This window comes from Haliotis cracherodii, unplaced genomic scaffold, assembly GCF_022045235.1.
Source record: "Haliotis cracherodii isolate W230 unplaced genomic scaffold, xgHalCrac1.p SCAF_7, whole genome shotgun sequence".
In the NCBI taxonomy this organism is placed as follows: domain Eukaryota; kingdom Metazoa; phylum Mollusca; class Gastropoda; order Lepetellida; family Haliotidae; genus Haliotis; species Haliotis cracherodii.
The window spans coordinates 58251583-58274400 of record NW_027266330.1 but is presented as its reverse complement, the minus strand read 5'-3'; the positions used below and the strand labels follow the sequence as shown (position 1 = coordinate 58274400).

At 43.4% G+C, this 22818-nt stretch overlaps 1 protein-coding gene across 4 annotated transcripts in view; it reads left to right on the top strand.

Moving 5' to 3' along the window:
* The window catches only part of LOC139447261 (FERM, ARHGEF and pleckstrin domain-containing protein 2-like), a 152641-nt gene that overhangs the window by 85594 nt on the left and 44229 nt on the right, over nt 1–22818 (top strand). For 2 of the 4 annotated variants that reach the window (XM_071228533.1, XM_071228527.1), the window contains exons 4-12: nt 4403–4507; nt 4991–5109; nt 5843–5940; nt 6467–6590; nt 7045–7132; nt 8307–8471; nt 10886–10900; nt 17727–17887; nt 19175–19249. In XM_071228533.1, coding sequence (XP_071084634.1) covers nt 4403–4507; nt 4991–5109; nt 5843–5940; nt 6467–6590; nt 7045–7132; nt 8307–8471; nt 10886–10900; nt 17727–17887; nt 19175–19249 — 950 coding nt within the window. The remainder of the gene's footprint in view (nt 1–4402; nt 4508–4990; nt 5110–5842; nt 5941–6466; nt 6591–7044; nt 7133–8306; nt 8472–10885; nt 10901–17726; nt 17888–19174; nt 19250–22818) is intronic. The other 2 variants (XM_071228532.1, XM_071228531.1) reach the window with 2 other exon arrangements.

The window sequence follows — 22818 nt, the reverse complement described above, 5'->3', positions numbered from 1 at the left end:
TCCCAGCTCTCACTGTAATTCCATACCTCTTAATGAAGCAAGTCTAGATTTTCACAGATTTAATTATGAATGTTCCATCTCACTTAGGCTCCTTTTTAATTTAATTGTACCCGCTTCTATTTATCAAAATTTTCAAAGACTGAGCATTAGTCCACGTCAGAATTGAGCATTCTTGACGGATGAGTTTGACTTAAAATGACATGTTGGCATTGTGGTTTTCTTTGGGGAATATTTTCCACAGTGTAACAAACTACACTATATATATAGCTAGTTAATATCACAGCTGCAGTTTGCCCAACATGACGTCTATCTGGTGGGTAAAATGATTGAAATTTTTCACTTAGGCAATTTACAAAATGCAAAATGACATGTCGAAATACATGACTTTTTCAGTCTATTTGTAAAGTATTTGACTGTAACATATCCAATGCTTATCAACGGTGGAGCAATAATCAAATATTGTGTATGGAGATATGGACATATTTTACCCACCTTCATATCCAGTACAGCTGCAGGTATATCCTATACAACTGTGGGTATATCCTATACAACTGCAGATATATCCTGGTTGTAGCCACACAGGTTGGCGAGAGAGGCACCTGCCTCTTCACATGTCGTAAGGCAGTTATCACATGCCTTGTGCTGCATGACTGACTGGGAAAGGGTTAAGGTGTTCGTATACACCCGTTGCCCTGGCCCCCAGGTTGAAGGGATTTGCCCATATCAGGGGCCCCTGTTGATAAGTTGGAGAAAGTTGTGCCAGGGAGTGAGTGCTCTCTGAATCCCTTCTTTGGGCAAACGGGTTTTTGAAGAGTTTGGCCGCATCTAAATTGGAGGCCATTTTGACAAGATACATGTTCTGCACTGATTACTATCCTTACAGTCACCTGAAAGACACGTCCTCTGAGGTCCATTTTAAAAACAATTTATTTCAAACATAATGGGTTGCCATCGCTGAGTAGATTCTCTACAGATGATGGAGATTGACTAAGAGCACTCATGGCTCAATTTAGCTATGTAAGACACGCACCAGTGCAACCTATTATTGAAAAATGTAACCTAATATTTGGTCGACTTGCATCAAGAGGATGTAAAATAAATTCATATTTGTGTTTGGCTGTCCTCTTAGTCTTCGACACAACAATGATCTTTGAACACAATCACTACTTAGCTTTATTTACCATACTACATCACTGATCCCTGTGTTACGTGTATTTTGTCATGCTTTCTAGGGCATGATGTCATCAAATTGTGGGTACTTCAAGATGATGCGCACATCTTCCCATTACATTTCATAGCAATACATCCTCAATGTATAAAAAAATCATGTCAGTCATTGGAGATCTCAGATTGTATGTATTTAGACTATAGTCTGGAAGTTAATTTAAGGTACCGACGTTTACTACAAAATCTGAAAAACTATTGGACTCCAGTCAAAGTTGGTATGAGATTATTAAAAAGTCATTCATAACTGGATATTACATTTAAAGACAATCATGCATGAATAAAAAATCTGTCTATTTAGCTATCACTATATTTCATCAACAACCAGACCTGTTCGTCACGGGTGGAACGAGCATTCATTGAAACAGCCATCTGCATAATGCTACCCCTGCATCACAGGGCCATATGACACCCTTGAACCAATCAACTCAACTCGAAAGGGTGCACGGGAATCACGCACGCACGAATACAGTGTTGTGTTGGTGTCTCAACGTGCGTGATTCCGACTATAATTTATGCAACTGTTTTCAACTGTGATAGGTTTATGGGACCAGGGTGCAACCTGGTCTTGTCAGGTGCAACTAGGTTTGCATGTCAACATGCACCTGGTACAAGTAAGTCTAGCCCTGGAACTTTTAAGGCCAATGAACATAAAAAGTCCTTTCCCCTGTGCAGCCGATCATCCTTTTAGTGTGGGGTAGCCTAGTGGTTAAAGTGTTTGTTCGTCATGCCGAAGAACCAGGTTCGATTCCTGACATGAGTACAATGTGTGAAACCCATTTTTGGTGTCCCCCGCTGTGATATTGCTGGAATATTGCTAGAAGTGGCGTAAAACCACACTCACTCACTCACTCACTCACTCCTTTTGGTGTATACTGTCATTTTAAGCATGTCTGTAGTTAATTGGCATAAGGGGGGCACGGGTGGCCCAGTCGCCTAAGGCGCCGCAATTCACTGTGCAGAGTTGTGTCCCTTGGGCATGCCAGAAACCTGTGATTGTGGGTTCGAATCCCGGTTTGCCCTGATTATGTTTTTCTAGGTTTGTCAGCACCATACCCGTGCCCATGGGTTTCACCGAAGTGGTAAACGTCTGTAAACAGCATGTATTGATGTAACAAATGTTACAAGAAATTAGCTCCTCCCCAAAATATTGAAATGGACCTCAAACCATGTTGTTAACATCAACAACACCAGGGTGGTACCAGACAAGGAGTTAACACATCTCTGACATTAACATCAACAACACCATGTTGTTAACATCAACAACACCAGGGTGGTACCAGACAAGGAGTTAACACATCTCTGACATTAACATCAACAACACCAGGGTGGTACCAGACAAGGAGTTAACACATCTCTCACATTAACATCGACAACACCAGGGTGGTACCAGACAAAGGGTTAACACATCACTGACATTAACATCAACAACACCAGGGTGGTATCAGATAAGGGGTTAACATCTGTGACATTAACATCGACAACACCAGGGTGGTATCAGATAAGGGGTTAACATCTGTGACATTAACATCAACAACACCAGGGTGGTACCAGACTAGGGGTTAACACGTCACTGACATTAACATCAACAAGAGTCATGACACTTTGTTGGCAATAAACGTCTCTTGTTTCCTTCGGCTACATTCATACACCATGGGTCGGACGCAAGCCGCGTTGATGAATATGGGCGGGACCATGCGTTGTCAAGATTGTACACACTTGTCTGAGCTCACCTCACCTCACCTGAGATTATGAAATCTAGGCCATCACAATGACACCAGTTGAGTTGTGGTGCTGTTTACAGTCAACAAGATTTTAGGCTTATATATCTGACTGATAGTATTTCTTATTTAATAGGGGGCATGGGTGGCCAAGTCATCTAAGGCGCCTCAATTCGCTGTGCAGAGTTGCCTCTTTGGGGCACGCCAGAAACCTATGATTGTAGGTTCGAATCCCGGTTTGCCCCGATTATGTTTCTAGGTTTGTCAGAACCATACCCTTGCTCGTGGGTTTTACCAAAGTGGTAAACATCTGAGACCTGCATCACTTTGGGCTTTCCTCCCACATTAAGCTGACACGCCATGATGTAACTGGAATACTGTTAAAAGCGGCGTTTAAAACCCACTCAATCTTAATTAATAGATTTTTTCTGAGCCGATATTTTAAAATGACAAGTTGCAAGAAATGTGACTTGGTTCATCTGTACCTTGTTTGTTTGTCTTCTGTTTAACGCCGCACTCAGCAATATTCCAAATATATTATGGCGGGTTGCAAATATTCAAATCTGGGCCAAACAATCCAGTGATCTACATTGATACTATGATACATTGATAACTGATCAGGGTTGCAAGGACTGAGGTTCATCTGTACCATGACTTGTTCCAAAAAGGGGGGTAGGAAAGACGAGTGGTTCGCTCATCATATCGAGACCCAGGTTCGAATCCCAGGTCCGAATCCACACATGGGTTCCCTGTGTGAAGCCTATTTCTGGTGTCCTCCGCCCTGATATTGTTGGAATATTGCTGAAACAATCCTCACTCGCTCGTTCCGAATAACCTATAAAAGTACACTTAAAGGCCTAGTGTCCGGAATCACATGATATTTATTTATTGAATTGGCACTCTTTGATCGGTGCACTTGCATAGATCCCTGACTCGAGATGCACCATTTGTCTTGTGCAGGATTAGCGTGTGAAATTTGGAAATCACGTGCAGAAAATCATCATTAGAATTAAGACACCCTGTGGTAACACTTGACTGATTGTTAGTTTTACACATTGGAAACATCTCTTCTTAATGTACAAGACCCGTGAAGATCTGGTGTAAAATAGGTCTTCAGCAACCCATGCTTGCCGTAAAAGGTGACTATGCTTGTCGTAAGAGGCTACTGACAGGATCAGGTGGTCAGGCTCGCTGACTTGGTTGATGCATGTCATCGATCCCAATTGCGTGGATCGATGCTCATGACATTAATCACTGGATTGTTTGGTCCAGACTCAATCATTTACAGACCGCCATCATATAGCCGGAAGATTGCTGAGTGCGGCGTTAAACAACAAACCAACAACCAATCTTAATGTACATACTTTTCTTTATGTTGCTATGGTTCGTGTTTCTTCTGGCGGTGAGTATGGTTTTGTATGATTACCCTCCTAATGAGTGCACGTATTGTGTTGTAGGTGAAGTCCCTCGGCATCACGCTATGGGAGGCAGTGTGTCAGCACCTGCAGCTTCTGGAAGCCGACTACTTCGACTTGGAGTACATCGACAATGGTGGACTCAAGGTCAGTGTCAGGGGAGACAACTACCCAAAGAGTTACTATTGATAGCCACACAGTAAAGTTTTCACATGAAATGTCTGCTGAACAATTTGTTGTGGAGAATTGCATCCCCTGGTCGTGCATGAGTGAGCGAGTTGGGTTTAACGCCGTTTTTAACAGTATTCCAGTTATATCGCGGCTTGTCAGCTTAATATGGGAGGAAACCCCGAAGTGATGCAGGTCCCATGCTTGCTGTACAAGGTGACTATACTTGTTTTAAGAGGCGACTATGCTTGTCGTAAGAGGTAACTAACAGGATCGGGTGGTCAGGCTCGCTAACTTGCTTGATGCATGTGATCGTATCCCAATTCGATGCACATGATGTTAATCACTGGATTGTCTGATCCAGACTCAAATATTAGAGATTAGTTAGAATATGACAACCTGGACTTCTGACTTATTGATGCCATCAAGGGCCGTGGATTATTCCCTGCGTGTGTTTTTCAGTGTTGGGTCGACCGCCAGAAGCCTCTGCTGAAACAGCTGCCTACCCCAGACACACCACTTAGCTTCTGTACAAAGTTCTACACCCCAGACCCCGGTCTACTGGAGGACGACTTCACTAGGTGAGTGTGGGAGTGAGTAGTGAGTGAATGAGTGAGTGAGTGGAGGATGGGTGAGTGGGGAAAGAGTAAGACGGTGATGGAGGGAGGACAAGTTCACAGGGTGAGTAGGGGAATGGATGAGTGAGGGAGGGAGGGATGATGACTTCATGAGACAAGCATAGGTCCAGGGGGTCTCCTCCTCCTCCTCCCCCCACCTCCAAACGCGCGCATGCGGGGTGGTCGGGTAGCCTTGTGGTTAAAGCGTTCGCTCGTCAAGCTGAAGACCCGGGTTCGATTCCCGACATGGGTACAATGTATGAAGCCCATTTCTGGTGTCCCCCGCCGTGATGTTGCTGGAATATTGCTAAAAGCGGCGTAAAACCATACTCCCTCTTGTCCCTCCCAAACGCACGCATGCACATTTGAAAACCAAATGTAGTGCGTTTTAGGCAGTAAAATTATCTAAAGGGAGAATTTTGACCCCTCCATTTTGAAAATGCTTAATCCGCCCTTTGCGAGTGTGGATGAGTGTGACAAGGATGGGTTGCTGAAAAAGGGTGGATGACGTCACTTTGTTGGGGAGGGGGGTGTGATTGGGGAGTGAAAAGGTAACGACAAGGGACGAAACTGTATGCCAGGTTTTCAAGTCCTAGTTCTGACAGTATCCCACCCCTGTTCACCTGTATAGATGTTTATGTGATGTTTGATTGCTAGTTTCTAACCTGTTCAGGTGTATTTGCGTATTGTGTTTCAGGTATTTGTTTGCACTCCAAATCAAGCAGGATCTGTTGTCGGGGGTGATGCCATGCAGCGACAATACCGCAGCCCTTCTTGCTTCTTACATTGCTCAAGGTGAGGGTCACAAACAAGCTGTAGCAACATCCCGTAGAAAACAAGCTTTGAGGCCCGTAAAAAGTGGGGTTGCATCATAGTCAGCTCTCACGAGTTGTGTCTAGCTATCGGGCCTGGTACATCGCCACATATGAAACAAGGCCCGTAAAAAGTGAGGTCGCAGAGAGAACGGAATGTCTGTGGTTCAGTGCCAACTACCTCGTACCATCTCGTTAAAATATGGTACTTGTTGTTACCCTGCCTGGTGCTAGCATTTACGGGATAAAATGAGGTCTTGTCGGAGTCAGTATACTCTGTCTCAGTGGGGTATCCATGTTAAACTCTGGCATGGTATCTCAGTGGACAAGCAGTATAAAACGGCATTAGTCCGGGCTAGTACAAGCAGCCACACGCATGCACGCACGCGCACACGAACATCATTAATGATAAATAAATTTTGTTAAAAGCTATAATATATCTTCAAGTACACCATTAATTCAAACAATTTGAATTTGAAATGATGGTTCTGTTTTATTTCATTTTACAGCTGAAATCGGTGACTTTCTTGTCGACGATTATTTGGACCACACTTACCTGTCTTCCATGAAGTTTGTTCCCAGCCAAACTCCAGACCTCGAGGAAAAGATCATGGAGTACCATAAACAGCATATGTGAGTTGTCTCCCTTTCCTGAAGGATATTTCCTAAACAAAAGTATTGCTCTCTAGTTGTTTCCCTGATCTAGCAAGGCCTTCCTGGGAGTTGTCTCCCTTTCCTGAAGGGCATCTCCTAAACAGAAGTCTCACTCTCTAGTTGTCTCCCTTACCTATCAAGGCCTTCCTGAGAGTTGTCTTTTTTTCCTAAGTAGTTGTCTCCCTTTCATGGGAGTAGTCCCCCTTCTCTAGCAGTTGTCTCCCTTCCTTGGTGATCATTTTCCTTCACAGGATGTATATTTTGGCAGGTCTAGTCAGGCAGAGATTTAGCCTTACTGCAGAATGGAAGAATTTTGCAATATGATACTGCTGACTCAGTGAAACTTTTTGCCCTGACTAAAACTGTTACAATGAGTGATTAATTTGTTTGTGTGTCAGTGTACCCAAGTGATTGTTTTTGTTGGATGTTCCAGAGGAGAGAGTCCAGCAGAAGCCGACCTGAACCTGTTGGACACAGCCCGGAAAGTGGAGCTGTACGGCATTAAGATGTTCCCTGCCAAAGTATGTCCTAGAAGTGCCTCCTGATTTACCTGACCTAATGACACAATCGTATGGACATTCAATCTTGGTTACAATGGTAGCAAATTCTCTGTGTTTGTAACTAACACTGTTATCAAGCAGGTGATATTTATATCCTATACTCAATTATCTTTGAACTGATCAGCCAATTAAATGTTTTCTTTTTGTAATCAAATAAAGTTGAACAATAAAATGAAATTCTCTGAAATATTTACCATAAATTAATGCATTATATGGGCTGAGTGTGTGTTCCCTGAATCAATGAAAGAAAATATGCTCGGGTAGCCTAGTGGTTAAAGCGTTCGCTCGTCATGCCGAAAATCTGGGTTCGATTCCCCACATGGGTACAATGTTTGAAGCCCATTTCTGGTGTCCCATTCTGTGATATTGCTGGAATATTGCTAAAAGAGGCGTAAAACCATACTCACTCACCCAGCAAAATATGACACAGTCTTACCACCCATCTCTCCCCCATCCCCCACCCACCCTATTAATGTTGAGTCTCTTTCCATGGTAGTCGACCCATGAAGATCCGTGGTAGAATAGGTCTTCAGCAACCCATGCTTGCCGAAACTGATGACTATGCTTTTCGTAAGAGGCGACTTAAGGGATCGGTGGTCAGGTTCACTGTCTAGTTTGGTGCATGTCATCATATCACAATTGCGTAGATCGATGCTCATGATATCAACCACTGGATTGTCTGGTCCAGACTCGATTATTTACAGACCGCCGTCATATAACTGAAATATTGCTGAGTGCAGCGTTAAACAACAAAAATCAATCCATGGTAGTCCGACTTTGAGAGAAAGTAAGAAGTTGTCTTTATGAACAGGGGGCATGGGTGGCCCAGTCGTCTAAGGCGCCACCATTCGCTGTGCAGAGTTGCGTCCCTTGGGCATGCCAGAAACCTTTGATTGTGGGTTCGAATCCCGGTTCGCCCCGATTATGTTTCTAGGTTTGTCAGCACCATACCCCTGCTCGTGGGTTTCACCTAAGTGGTAAACGTCTTAGACCTGCATCACTTCAGGCTTTCCTCCCACATTAAGCTGACACGCCATGATATAACTGGAATACTATTAAAAGCGGCGTAAAACCCAACTCACTCACTCACTCACTCTTTACGAACACTAGTTTCACTCTCTTCTTCCTGTTTCAGGATCACGAGGCTGTCACGCTCACTCTCGCTGTAGCACACATGGGCGTACAGGTGTTCCAGAACGCAACAAAGATCAACACATTCTCATGGGCAAAAATCCGCAAATTAAGCTTTAAAAGGAAAAAGTTCTTGATAAAACTACACCCCGAGAGCTATGTGAGTAAGGTACAGATATCGTGTTCCAGAGGTACAGGGATAACTTCGCTGCATCGTTACACTGCATTGTGGGATAACTACAACTTCCTGTCACATGGTAAAAGAATCTAAACATCAAGGCAGATCGCTATCATTTAAAATCATGTTTATAACTAAAATTATTTTGCTCCATTATTCAATTGATCAATTATTCTTGATGTTTGACTTCGTTAATTCCAAATTTGAATTCAGGGGCCAATAGTTTAAGAACTGCGTGGAAATAATGGTAAATAACAATACAGTACCCCCATTGTGTAATGTGGCCTTCTTCTACAGTGTGTAGGAATGTGTAGGAGTTGTAGGTGTTCTACAGTGCAGTATAGGGGTATAGGAGGTCCTGTTTATGAAGGTGAATACAATGTGTTGTTGAATGCTGAACATTGAGAGAACATTATCCACTACACAACCAGATTTCAGCAGGTCTTGTAAGTTTCTAGTAGTGTAGAAGGTCTCATCTGTGTCAAAAACTCACAGAGCCACAGGCTCTCCTGAGATTTAAGGCGCCATCGTACTGTTAGCATCTTTTCCCAGTTGGAATCTGTGATTATTAAGTGTGATATGTTCTCCATGCCTAGAGCTGTATTTGACTTATTTTGCTAAAAAGGCTGTGTGGAGATTCTGGATTATGACAGATCCCACGGGTGCTGTTATACAGAGCGATCTTAGCGCTAAGGTGATTGTAACTCCCATACCTTAACATGGACTTACGACAATGGCACTCAGGGCTCTGTTCCTCAAAGTTATCTTAGTGCTACAATTGGACACGCCAGAAACCTATGATTGTGGGTTTGAATCCCGGTTCACCCCGATTTCTAGGTTTGTCAGCACCATACCCGTGCTCGTGGGTTTCACCGAAGTGGTAAACGTCTGGGACCTGCATCACTTCAGGCTTTCCTCCCACATTAAGCTGACACACTGCGATATAACTGGAATAATGTTAAAATCGGCGTTAAACCCAACACACTCACTCACTCACTAGTGCTACAATTGTCGCAAAGTCGATTGTTAAGGTGTGGAGTTGTGATCATCTTAGCACAACAATCGCTTTGTGAAAAAAGGGCCCTGCAACCTCTTTTCCAGCACTTACAGGCTGCGTTGTGTTACACTCATTCACTCTCTGTTCCACCTACTCCGTGGTCTAGTAGATAAAGTATCTGCCCAGAGAGCAGATGGTCAGTGGTTAAATCTCCGGCCGCGTCCTACCAAAAAAGGTTAAAAGTTAAAAGGTGTCTCAGTAGGCTAGATTGGTCAGGACTAGTACAAGCATCAACGACCCGTGAAGATCCGGGGTAGAATAGGTCTTCAGCAACCCATGCATGCCGTAAAAGGCGACTATGCTTGTCGTTAGAGGCAACTAACGGAATCAGGTGGTCAGACTCGCTGACTTGGTTGAGGCATGTCATTGTATCCCAATTGCGTGGATCAATGCTCATGATGTCAATCACTGGACTGCCTGGTCCAGACTCAATTATTTACAGACCGCCATCATATATTTGGAATATTGCTGAGTGTGGCGTTAAACAACAAAAAAAACAAGCATCAGCACACCACAAACAAACAAACTCCTGCTGATAATATCGGACATGAGGACTATCATGACATGGCGTTCCGTCTTGCTCTGTGGAAGGGGATGTCCTGCTGATAATATCGGACATAAGGACTATCATGACATGGCGTTCCGTCTTGCTCTGTGGAACGTGATGTCCTGCGGGCAATATCGGACACGAGGACTATCGGACATCTGTTCACAAAGCAGACATTAAAGTATTATGTTTAAGTCCCTTTGCTGAAAGCAGTTGATGCACCTGTCATTCTTGCTGGCCTTGTTTGATATTGATTATCCTAAATGTAACTGTTTATCATTTTAACTTGACAGAATGCTGATTGACATTGATCATTTTTCAAAGAATCCTGCATGCATGAATCAAGAATGACTTATCTCCCCATGACACCTTCATTCTAATTGCATGAAATCTGATCTATGATGATGTGTGCAATAAATACTGTTTTCATGTAGAGGTGAGCTACAGTGCCTTATTGCCTGCTCTCACAAGGACCCACTTGCACAACGGGATCTTAGGGCTAAGATGATCGTAACTCCCATACTTTAACATAGGCTTACAATAGTCTTAGCACTAAGATCACTTTGTGCAAGTGGGCCCATAGCATGAACTGTCCTTTAAGGCTTGGCATGACCACAATATCATTGCATATCCAATTTGATGAAGGATTAAAATAACAAACCTCCCAGTGTTAATTAACATAGAGAACCAGGCTTTCTGTTCTTAAATGTTTATTTTGGTAATTCACCTATTTTGATTAACTTTCTGTTCTCATTTTTATGTTGTTTTTTATCATTTTTTTATGAACCTTTTCACATCCAGGTTAATGGAACGTGGGTATGTTGATTAAAGCGTATCACTTTGTACAACTTTGTTGCTTTGGCAATACTTCAGAAGTGATATAACTGACTTATCATATGACTGAATAACTTAAGTAATTTTCTAACTGGATAATGATATGTACACACTGACTGTACAATAAGGATGCATTCACTCTATAACGAATAACAATAGTATAACTCTATATACATCGTTTTCAAAAGAACAGTTTGTGGGATTAAAATAAGCTTTGGCAATATTTCTGCTCTATTTTCACTCTGCCAGTTCAGTTACAAAAAGAAAACCAAAATCAGTTTGAGGTTTATTTGAACAGAATGTTCATCAGAAGGGATTTTGTTACTTCGTTCTTTGATATACTGTAGAACTTATCCCTGTATCTCTTGGTTTGTAGTTCCTTAACTGTGTCAAAAGGCAATGTGACATTTTCCAGCAAACACATTCTGTAAGACAATCTACGAAATTCTTTTTACTCAGCAGTCAAAACTGAAATATTTCCGGCCATTTTCATATTTATTCCTATGTGTAGTTATCAGTTTGGTATCTCGGGTATAAAAGGATATTTAAAAGTATATTTGTGAAAACTAGCTGTAAGGAATGTGAAAATGACAGACTGCCTTTTGACATGTCCTTCCGATAAAACACCTGACCCTGTCACTGACATTTGTTTAGCTCCATCAATCAAACAGTTGTCGTTACGGACATTAAGGAAATTAAAGTCTTTGCTTTGATTTTGGATTTACTCAACATGTGTGTGTCCTATATATAGATTTGTAATTTGTCAAACTGAAATTGTCTATTTCGGATATATTTGTGTGTGTGACAATTTAAGATGTTCAACTGAATTAATTAAAGTAAATTTAATTTGATAAATTGTAGCATTATGTTTTATGCTTTGGTAAACGTGAGGCTGTATAATTATGTTTGAAGTTTGAACAGAGGACAAGAAGTTTGATTGATGTAAGTTTGACTGATTTGTCTGAAGGATACCAAATCACTAATCTCATGTTAACAATTGCATAACAAGATTCCTGTATTAGAGAATCAAAATGTCGGAAATGTGTGATACGGCATCAGTTGGTCTCAAGGTGATGCTGATTCTGCATCGTTTGCCACAACAATGTGCATTGTTGCTCATGATATTGACCACTGGTTCATAGGCCCAGACTCGATAAGTTAGCTGCTACAGCTGGAATATTGTTGACTGCAGCCTCAACCGACACAATCTTTGAGTGATGGTGCACTAACTGTTTGTAAATCTCACAACTAATATCCCATAAAGCATGCTGCTGTTTCTCATAGTTCTGTACAGTTAAACGTTAATCATTCTAAAGTTCAACATATGAATATGTATATACAAACATCTTTTCAGTAAACGTCAATGACATTATGGTGTAAGAAGAATTACAATATTCAGAATTGATACGATTGTTTTAAGTGATATCGAGTTAGCCCAGTGGTCAGTGGTCTCACCTCTCGTGCAGTAGACCTTGGTTCAAACCCAACTTTGACACAAATGTGAAGTCCATTGTTGTTATCGCCTGCAATATATGTGGCTTAGCTATCATGAATATCCCACGCTCTTCATATGGTGTTGGGCCAGGGTGGTCCCACTGTGGGCATTGAACTGACATAACACAGAATAAGTCTTCAGCAACCCATGCTTGCCGTAAAAGGCGACTATGCTTGTCGTAAGAGGCGACTAACGAGATTGGGTGGTCAGGCTCGCTGACTTGGTTGATGCATGTCATCGTATCCCAATGGCGTAGATAGATGCTCATGATATCAATCTCTAGAATGTCTTGTCCAGACTCAATTACTTACAGATCACCGTCATATAGTTGGAATTTTGCTGAGTGTGGCATTAAATAACAAACAAACAAACAATCATGATATAGCAGTATGGGAACAGCCATTGGATAGTCAAGAAGGGGAAGGGGTATGAAGCTACATAGAACAAAATAATTTCTTTGCTTTCTGTCACTCCTCCCCCAACCCCCCAACACCCCACCTCAGGATTTAAAAAATTGGTGGTCCCTAATCTGTTTGAAGTAAGAGGGGTCTAAATTGATCAGGTGGTCAGGCTCGGTGGCTTGGTTGATTGTGTGTCAGCAGCAACCTATGCTTGTAAGAGGCAGCTGATGGATCAGGTGGTCAGGCTCGGGTGAGTTGGTTGATTGTGTGTCAGCAGCAACCTATGCTTGTAAGAGGCAGCTGATGGATCAGGTGGTCAGGCTCGGGTGAGTTGGTTGATTGTGTGTCAGCAGCAACCTATGCTTGTCAGAGGCTGCTAATGGATCAGGTGGCCAGGCTCGGTGGCTTGGTTGACTGTGTGTCAGCAGCAACCTATGCTTGTCAGAGGCGGCTAATGGATCAGGTGGTCAGGCTCAGTGGCTTGGTTGACTGTGTGTCACCAGCAACCTATTCTTGTCAGAGGCGGCTAAAGGATTAGGTGCTGGCTCGGGTGAGTTGGTTGATTTTGTGTCCCCAGCAACCTATGCTTGTCAGAGGCTGCTAATGGATCAGGTGGCCAGGCTCGGTGGCTTGGTTGACTGTGTGTCAGCAGCAACCTATTCTTGTCAGAGACGGCTAATGGATCAGGTGGTCAGGCTCGGTGGCGTGGTTGACTGTGTGTCAGCAGCAACCTATGCTTGTCAGAGGCGGCTAATGGATCAGGTGGTCAGGCTCAGTGGCTTGGTTGACTGTGTGTCACCAGCAACCTATGCTTGTAAGAGGCGGCTAATGGATCAGGTGGTCAGTTTCGGTGGCTTGGTTGATTGTGTGACACCAGCAACCTAGGCTTGTAAGAGGCGGCTAATGGATCAGGTGCTGGCTCGGGGGCTTGGTTGATTGTGTGACACCAGCAGCCTAGGCTTGTAAGAGGCGGCTAATGGATCAGGTGCTGGCTCGGGGGCTTGGTTGATTGTGTGACACCAGCAACCTATGCTTGTAAGAGGCGGCTAATGGATCAGGTGGTCAGGTTCGGTGGCTTGGTTGATTGTGTGACACCAGCAACCTATTCTTGTAAGAGGCGGCTAATGGATCAGGTGCTGGCTCGGGGGCTTGGTTGATTGTGTGACACCAGCAACCTAGGCTTGTAAGAGGCGGCTAATGGATCAGGTGCTGGCTCGGGGGCTTGGTTGATTGTGTGTCAGCAGCAACCTATGCTTGAAAGAGGCTGCTAATGGATCAGGTGCTGGCTTGGTGGCTTGGTTGATTGTGTGTCAGCAGCAACCTATGCTTGTAAGAGGCGGCTAATGGATCAGGTGGTTAAGCTCGGTGGCGTGGTTGACTGTGTGTCACCAGCAACCTATGCTTGTAAGAGGCGGCTAATGTATCAGGTGGTCAGGCTCGGTGGCTTGGTTGATTGTGTGTCAGCAGCAACCTATTCTTGTAAGAGGCGGCTAATGGATCAGGTGGTCAGGTTCGGTGGCTTGGTTGATTGTGTGTCAGCAGCAACCTATGCTTGTAAGAGGCGGCTAATGGATCAGGTGCTGGCTCGGGGGCTTGGTTGACTGTGTGACACCAGCAACCTAGGCTTGTAAGAGGCGGCTAATGGATCAGGTGCTGGCTCGGGGGCTTGGTTGATTGTGTGTCAGCAGCAACCTATTCTTGTAAGAGGCGGCTAATGGATCAGGTGGTTAAGCTCGGTGGCGTGGTTGACTGTGTGTCACCAGCAACCTATGCTTGTAAGAGGCGGCTAATGTATCAGGTGGTCAGGCTCGGTGGCTTGGTTGATTGTGTGTCAGCAGCAACCTATTCTTGTAAGAGGCGGCTAATGGATCAGGTGGTCAGGTTCGGTGGCTTGGTTGATTGTGTGTCAGCAGCAACCTATGCTTGTAAGAGGCGGATAATGGATCAGGTGGTCATGCTCGGTGGCTTGGTTGATTGTGTGTCAGCAGCAACCTATTCTTGTCAGAGGCGGCTAATGGATCAGGTGGTCAGGATCAGGTTCCTCAAGAGTTGGACATTGCTGATATTATCCTTCACTGGTTTATCTGCTCCTGACTTGATTATTTACAGGCTACCGAGATATAGTATGACTAAACCATGCTCAAACCATGACCCGACCTGTGAAGATCCAGGGTAGAATAGGTCTTCAGCAACCCATGCTTGTGGTATAAGGGGACTACGCTAGTCGTATAAGGGGATTATGCTTGTCGTAAGAGATGATTGGGACCGGGTTTTGTTGAAGCATGTCATTGTATCCTAATTGCGTGGATTGATGCTCATGATGTCAATCACTGGATTGTCTGGTCCAGACTTGATTATTTACAGACCGCCGTCATATAGCTGGAATATTGCTGAGTGCGGCTTTAAATGACAAACAATGATCATGAATGGCCACTGAGTGCTGTGTGACTCATCCTGTAGTAGGCTGATGCTAAATCGAGATGACACGGAAGTTTACAGGCTCCAATTCTGTTGACTTTCTCATAAGTGAAATGTCAGCTCTTGCAATGACAGCATAATAGCTCCAGCCTAAATTACAGCCAATCATGTAGGATTTGTCCCAGTGGTAATGACCATCAGAGAGTCTCAGGAACTTTGACAGTCGGAGATTTAATCATGAGACTCAGACTGGGAAAGCATGAATCAGTCTTCATGTCGGAATAGTGGTTAATGCGTTCGCTCGTTACGCTGAAGACCTGGGTTCGATTCCCGGGTATAATGTGTGAAGCCCAATTCTGGTGTCCCCTGCCGTGATATTGCTTGAATGTTGCTAAAAGCGGCGTAAAACCATACTCACTCACTCACTCATGTCGGAATATCTTGTACCTGCTTTTTGCATGTTTTCTGTTAGCTTTTTGTGTGTCAAGACCTCAATCAAATATATTTCATTGCACATATTTTGTTCTTTGAGCCATAATCAAGAATTGATTTCAATATGTTTTGTGTTTATGGAGGTATAAAAATAAAATCCAGTGGGCACTGTATATAAATTGGCATATTTGTTGTTAAATAAGTCAGCAATAATAACGCAGGCTGCATTTTTTAGATCAGTATCATCAAAAAGACAGTGGACGGGATACAAAGTCATTGACATCGTTCAGTTTAATGATGGGGACGGTCGGGTAGCCTAGTGGTTAAAGCGTTCACTCGTCACACAGAAGACCCGGGTTTGATTCCCGACATGGGAACAGTGTGTGAAACCCATTTTTGGTGTCTCCTGCCGTGATATTGCTGGAATATTGCTAAAAGCAGCATAAAACCATACTCACTCACTCACTCAGTTTAATGATGTAACACCAGCCCTTCCCATTCTATTGTCAGCCAATTAGGTAACAGTAGGTTAGCCAGTCAAATGTCATGGAATCACTTGCAATGTATTTATTTATTTCAATAGTTGAGAACTCAGTAGGTTAAGCCACAATTACTTCAAGCTTAAGAGCCTGTGGAGATTGTAGGGTAGGTTAGACCACAAGTACTTCAAGTTAAAGAGCCTGTGGAGATTGTATAATAGGTTAGACCACAATTACTTCAAGCTTAAGAACCTGTTGAGATTGTAGGGTAGGTTAGACAACAAGTACTTCAAGTTAAAGAGCCTGTGGAGATTGTATAATAGGTTAGACCACAAGTACTTCAAGTTAAAGAGCCTGTGGAGATTGTAGGGTAGTGAGTAAGTTGGATTTTGCCCGCTTTTAGCAATATTCTAGCATTATCACGGCGGGGAACATCAGAAATGGGCTTCACACATTGTACCCATGTGGGGAATCAAACCCAGGTCTTCAGCATGATGAGCAAACACTTTAACCACTAGGCTGCCCCACCGCCCAGATTTTAGAGTAGGTTAGACCACAAGTACTTGCAAGTTAAAGAGCCTGTGGAGATTGTAGGGTAGGTTAGACCACAAGTACTTGCAAGTTAAAGAGCCTGTGGAGATTGTTGAGCAGGTTCGCTGGGAAGTGTGGTCACATGGGAATATTCATGCACTGATCGATGTTCACCCCATCAACCACTGGTTTGCTGCAGCTCACAATATCCAAACCATTTCACCGAGCCTGTAAACCATGAAGTCAGGACCTCATGAACCAGTGGTGATAGCAACTGTTGCTGTGTACTGTAGCATCCCTTGGCCAACCATGATCCCATCCCCTGGGTTCAAACGCGAGGGGGGGGCACGGGTGGCCCAGTCGTCCAAGGCGCCACGATTCGCTGTGCAGAGTTGCGTCCCTTGGGCACGCCAGAAACCTATGATTGTGGGTTTGAATCCCGGTTCACCCCAATTATGTTTCTAGGTTTGTCAGCACCATACCCGTGCTCGTGGGTTTCACAGAGGTGGTAAACGTCTGAGACCTGCATCACTTCGGGCTTTCCTCCCACATTAAGCTGACACGCTGTGATATAACTGGAATACTGTTAAAAGCGGCGTTAAACCCAACTGCCCTCAGTATGATCAGTAGTTGGTCAGGACCATAGCAGGGTTTCATAAACAAGGTGAAAAACCAGGTCACTGTTCCACAAAGCAATCTTAGTGTTACGACAGTCCTAAGCCAGTGTTAAAGAATGGGAGTTTTGATCACCTTAGCGGTAAGATGGCTTTATAGAATGGGGCCCTGACTTACATCAGGATTAAGCCACATTAAGCTGACACGCCGTGATGTAACTTAAATACTGTTCAAAGCGGCGTACACACCACTCACTCACTCACTTATATTAATGGGCATAACTTCTCTATCATGAATCGTATCATGACCCTGTACATGGTTTGGCTGCTCCAGACTTGAACCTGGAATATGTGACATAGCTGGCAGTGGTGATACATCTCACACCATTCATCTTTCACTATGGACGTTCTGTTGACATTTTAATGTTTTCATTTCAGGGTTACTACAAGGACACCGTGGAGTTCTTCTTTGACAGTCGGAATGAATGTAAAGGGTTTTGGAAGAAATGCATCGAGCACCATGGCTTCTTCCGGTGTCAGGCTGTTCGAAAAGTGCCAAGAAACAAAACCCGAGTGGTCAGTCGAGGATCATCATTCAGGTGGGTTATCTGCTGCTGGCCGGGGTGGTTGGGTAGCCTAGTGGGTAAAGCATTCGATCGTCATGCTAAAGACCCGGGTTCGATTCCGACATGGGTACAATGTGGGAAGCCCATTTCTGGTGTCCCCCGCCGTGATTTTGCTGGAATATTGCTAAAAGCGGCGTAAAACCATACTCACTCACTCATCTACTGCTTTCCCTTCGACATGTGACGATTCCAGGGTAGAATACGTCTTCAGCAACCCATGCTTGCCGTAAAAGGTGACTATGCTTGTCATAAAAGGCGACTAACCGGATCGGGTGGTGACTAGGTTGATGCATGTCATCGATCCCAATTGCGTGGATTGATGCTCATGACATTAATCACTGGATTGTCTGGTCCAGACTCGATTATTTACAGACCGCCGTCATATAGCTGGAATATTGCTGAGTGTGGCGTTAAACAACAAACGAACCAACCAACCAAAGCCCTTCCCTTCATGCTGACTTCCCTCCCGGTCCATGAGCCAGACCAGATACTGGTACCACCTGGGCTGGCAAAATCTCAGTATCATTTTTTGAAAGTCATATATCCATAGATTAAAAAAAGCAATCCGTGACTCACAGCTTAGTGGTAGTTATCACCACATAAAGTCGCCGCGAATAGCTGCAAAATTGCTGATGCGGCGTTAAGCAATATTCACTCACTCACTCACCACATAAAGGTGTACCCCAGAGTCGAATCCACGGGGCCAGATTTCTGGGTAAGGGCAACTAGAAAGTGAAATAATTTTACAAGCAATAGTGATATGGTGAAGTCTGACCATTCAAAATGTTGGTAGCCTGATGCTCTACATGTTGGTATGTAATATAGATCTAAGACAGTAATAATAAAGGTCACCAGAGGTCAAAGGGTCACAAAGTTTGACCCCTGCGTAAGAATATATCTGCTGTCTTTCCTTTCATGCTGATTCGTGAGCATTAGGGTAGAATAGGTCTTCAGCAACCCATGCTTGTCCCCTGTGACTATGCTTGTCGTAAGAGGTGCCTAACGGGATCGGGTGGTCAGGCTCGCTGACTTGGTTGATGCATGTCATCGATCCCAATTGTGAGGATCGATGCTCATGATATTTATCACTGGATTGTCTGGTCCACAGACTGCCGTCATATAGCTGGAATATTGCTGAGTGTGGCGTTGAACAACAAACCATCCAACCAACCAACTTATATGTGACTGTGTACCATGTAAACACATAGGAGTAGAATAATCTGAAGGATATGTTCTCATGGAAATTCTCTAAATGTACAGGTACAGCGGTCGAACCCAGAAACAGCTGATGGAATTTGTCCGTGGCAACATCGATAAACGGCAGCAGTTTGAAAGGTGGGTTCGTTGTTGTGTAATTGTGACTCGACACCGAAGTTGTGGAAATGAGAATTACAAAGCTATGGTATAACGCCTGTGGTATGTCTAGGCGTTACAGTGTAGGGATTACACAGCTATGGTATAACGCCTGTGGTATATCTAGGCGTTACAGTGTAGGGATTACAAAGCTTTAGTGTAACAGCTGTGGTAAATCTAGGCGTTACAGTGTAGGGATTACAAAGCTTTAGTGTAACAGCTGTGGTAAATCTAGGCGTTACAGTGTAGGGATTACAAAGCTTTAGTGTGACAGCTGTGGTAAATCTAGGCGTTACAGTGTAGGGAGTACAAAGCTTTAGTGTAACAGCTGTGGTAAATCTAGGCGTTACAGTGTAGGGATTACAAAACTTTAGTGTAACAGCTGTGGTAAATCTAGGCGTTACAGTGTAGGGATTACAAAGCTTTAGTGTAACAGCTGTGGTAAATCTAGGCGTTACAGTGTAGGGATTACAAAGCTTTAGTGTAACAGCTGTGGTAAATCTAGGCGTTACAGTGTAGGGATTACAAAGCTTTAGTGTAACAGCTGTGGTAAATCTAGGCGTTACAGTGTAGGGATTACAAAGCTTTAGTGTAACAGCTGTGGGAAATCTAGGCGTTACAGTGTAGGGATTACAAAGTTTTAGTTTAACAGCTGTGGGAAATCTAGGCGTTACAGTGTAGGGATTACAAAGCTTTAGTGTTACAGCTGTGGGAAATCTAGGCGTTACAGTGTAGGATTATAGAAGCTGTAGAAGCTGTCGACACCAACAACTGCCCTGTAAAACCCCTCGCCACTAACTAATGTCTGAAAGATGGTTTGTGTGATGTTCGATAATATATTCTATGGCTCTGTGAAAAACTAATTTTAGCCTAAGTTGATTAATCTTTTCATTGATATATTAACCTCTTCCTAATTTGCAGTGTTTTTGTTGTAACCCATGCTTTGAGATAACAGTGGGTGCTACAGACGTCAAAGCGATCCTTGCTGATAATTTGTAGTTACTGACGCTATCCTAAGTTCCAAGTGGAATATATGCTACTCAACTGCTGGAAAGGATTATCAAATATGTCATTCTATTTAAGTATACGCTTGACATATGAAAATTAGTTTTGTGTATCATGGAATGATGAAAATTATCCCTTTCAAAAGTGTGGTATAGTATAGTTATTGCTGATCAGCTATAGTTGTCAACATGTCTTCAAAATGTCTGCAAATTCTTAATATTGCCTTTAAAAAAAATTTAGAGATGGGTTTCACAATTTGGTTAGCACATTTTGACTTTTTGGAATGCTTTGAATCCAGATTCCCTTTCCATACAGTGATCTTAGGACTAAGACAGTCGTATCCCCCATTCTTTAACATAGACACTGGGAGCGCTAAGACAGTCGTATCCCCCATTCTGTGACATAGGCACCTTTAGCGCTAAGACAGTCGTATCCCCCTTACTGTGACATAGACACCTTTATCGCTAAGACAGTCGTATCCCCCATTCTGTAACATGGACACTTGTAGCGCTAAGACAGTCGTATCCCCCATTCTGTGACATAGACACCTTTAGCGCTAAGACAGTCGTATCCCCCATTCTGTAACATGGACACTTGTAGCGCTAAGACAGTCGTATCTCCCATTCTGTAACATGGACACTTGAAGCACTAAGACAGTCATATCCCCCATTCTGTAACATGGACACTTGTAGCACTAAGACAGTCATATCCCCCATTCTGTAACACAAACATGTCAGTGGTAGCACTAAGACAGTCGTATCCCCCATTCTTTAACATAGACATGTCAGTGGTAGCGCTAAGACAGTCGTATCCCCCATTCTTTAACATAGACATGTCAGTGGTAGCGCTAAGACAGTCGTATCCCCCATTGTTTAACATGGACACTTGTAGTATTAAGACAGTCGTATCCCCCATTCTTTAACATAGACATGTCAGTGGTAGCGCTAAGACAGTCGTATCCCCTATTCTTTAACATAGACATGTCAGTGGTAGCGCTAAGACAGTCGTATCCCCCATTCTGTAACATAGACATGTCAGTGGTAGCGCTAAGATTGCCCTGGAGATCAGTGTCTTCTTTGTGTATAGCTGACTCAGTTTCTTGTGAAATAAGTGAAGACCGGAGTTTGCTGGAAAAGGTTCAGTTCCCTATCAAGCCAGGTCTATGTATCTTGTTAGATATACACCTTAATCTTCCTTCAGGGGCCTGTTCCACAAAGAGATCTTGGCACTAATTCTGTCGTAAGTCTATGTTAAAGTATGGGATTTACGAACATCTTAGCGCTACGATCGCTTTTTGGAACAGGGCCCAGTCTAGCTCTGCGCAATGACTGAGTCCACTGTACACATTATAATCCTTGATGTTGTGCTTTTAGACTTTTGAAAGAAACACCTTTCTTTTGAAGAAATAATATATTAGATATCTGCTTTGTTTTATTTTTGCCATCCCATGGATTGCAGGAAGTAAGTAGAGTTATCTCCCTTGGCTGCTGATTGCATGACACACAGAGTACTATCCTCGTAACGCGGGGGCATTATGCCATCTTGTCCACACACAAGGCGTCAAGTCCAGACTGACATATTGCCATGAGTCAAGTGAAAATCTGCACCACTTGCTTTCTCTGAAAATCTAGTTTTACGACATAAACCACAAGCCTGACATGATCGAGCCGTGCAAGGATTGGTTGAATTTAACAACTCATTTGCCCTGTCACAGCCAGAATTCAGTGGCAGGCAAACTCCTGCTAGTGTTCTATGTGGTTTTCTCCCAGTTTCACATTAATTTACACTTTTGGAAAAGCAAATCTTTTGCTTTGTAAGTTTGGCTTAAAATGCCCCTGTGTGGAGAGGATGATCTGTGAAGGATATTGTGCTATTCACTTATGTTTTACTGGACGTATAGCATGATAAGAGGGCTTTGTTAGAATCAGTTGCAAAACATTCAATGAGAAGTTAAATAACTAGCTTACGTTTTACATTAAATACAATCACATGCATATGTCTTGTAAGTAGCTTTATGTATTGCCATCTATATACTACTCAAAAAAAGTTAACGAACAACCGATGACCGATAAACTATAGACCATGGTCCCGTTCCACAAAGCGATCGTAGCGCTAAGACTGCCATGGTCTCTTTTAAAGTATGGTTGTTACGATCGTCTTAGCGCTGCGATCGCTTTGTGGAACGGGGCCCATGACAAAAATTGGGCGTTCTTAAACTTATTTTGAGTAGTATATTTTAAAATGTCACACTGCTACTTCAAAAGCACTTTGTACCACCGAGGCTTAAAATGTCTTATGTCTCATCAGTGTGAGTGTCCTGCCTTCATCTGTGTAGAACATGGTGGATGTGTGTTTATAGCGTTAGGTAAAGTGTTGTAGATTTTCATATCACGGTTATTATGCATGTGAAGATCTGGGGAGAGAATAGGACTTCAGCGACCCGTGCTTGCCGCAAGAGGCAACTATGCTTGTCGTAAGAGGCGACTAATGAGATCGGTCGGTCAGGCTCACTGACTTGGTTGATGCATGTCATCGTGTCCCAATTG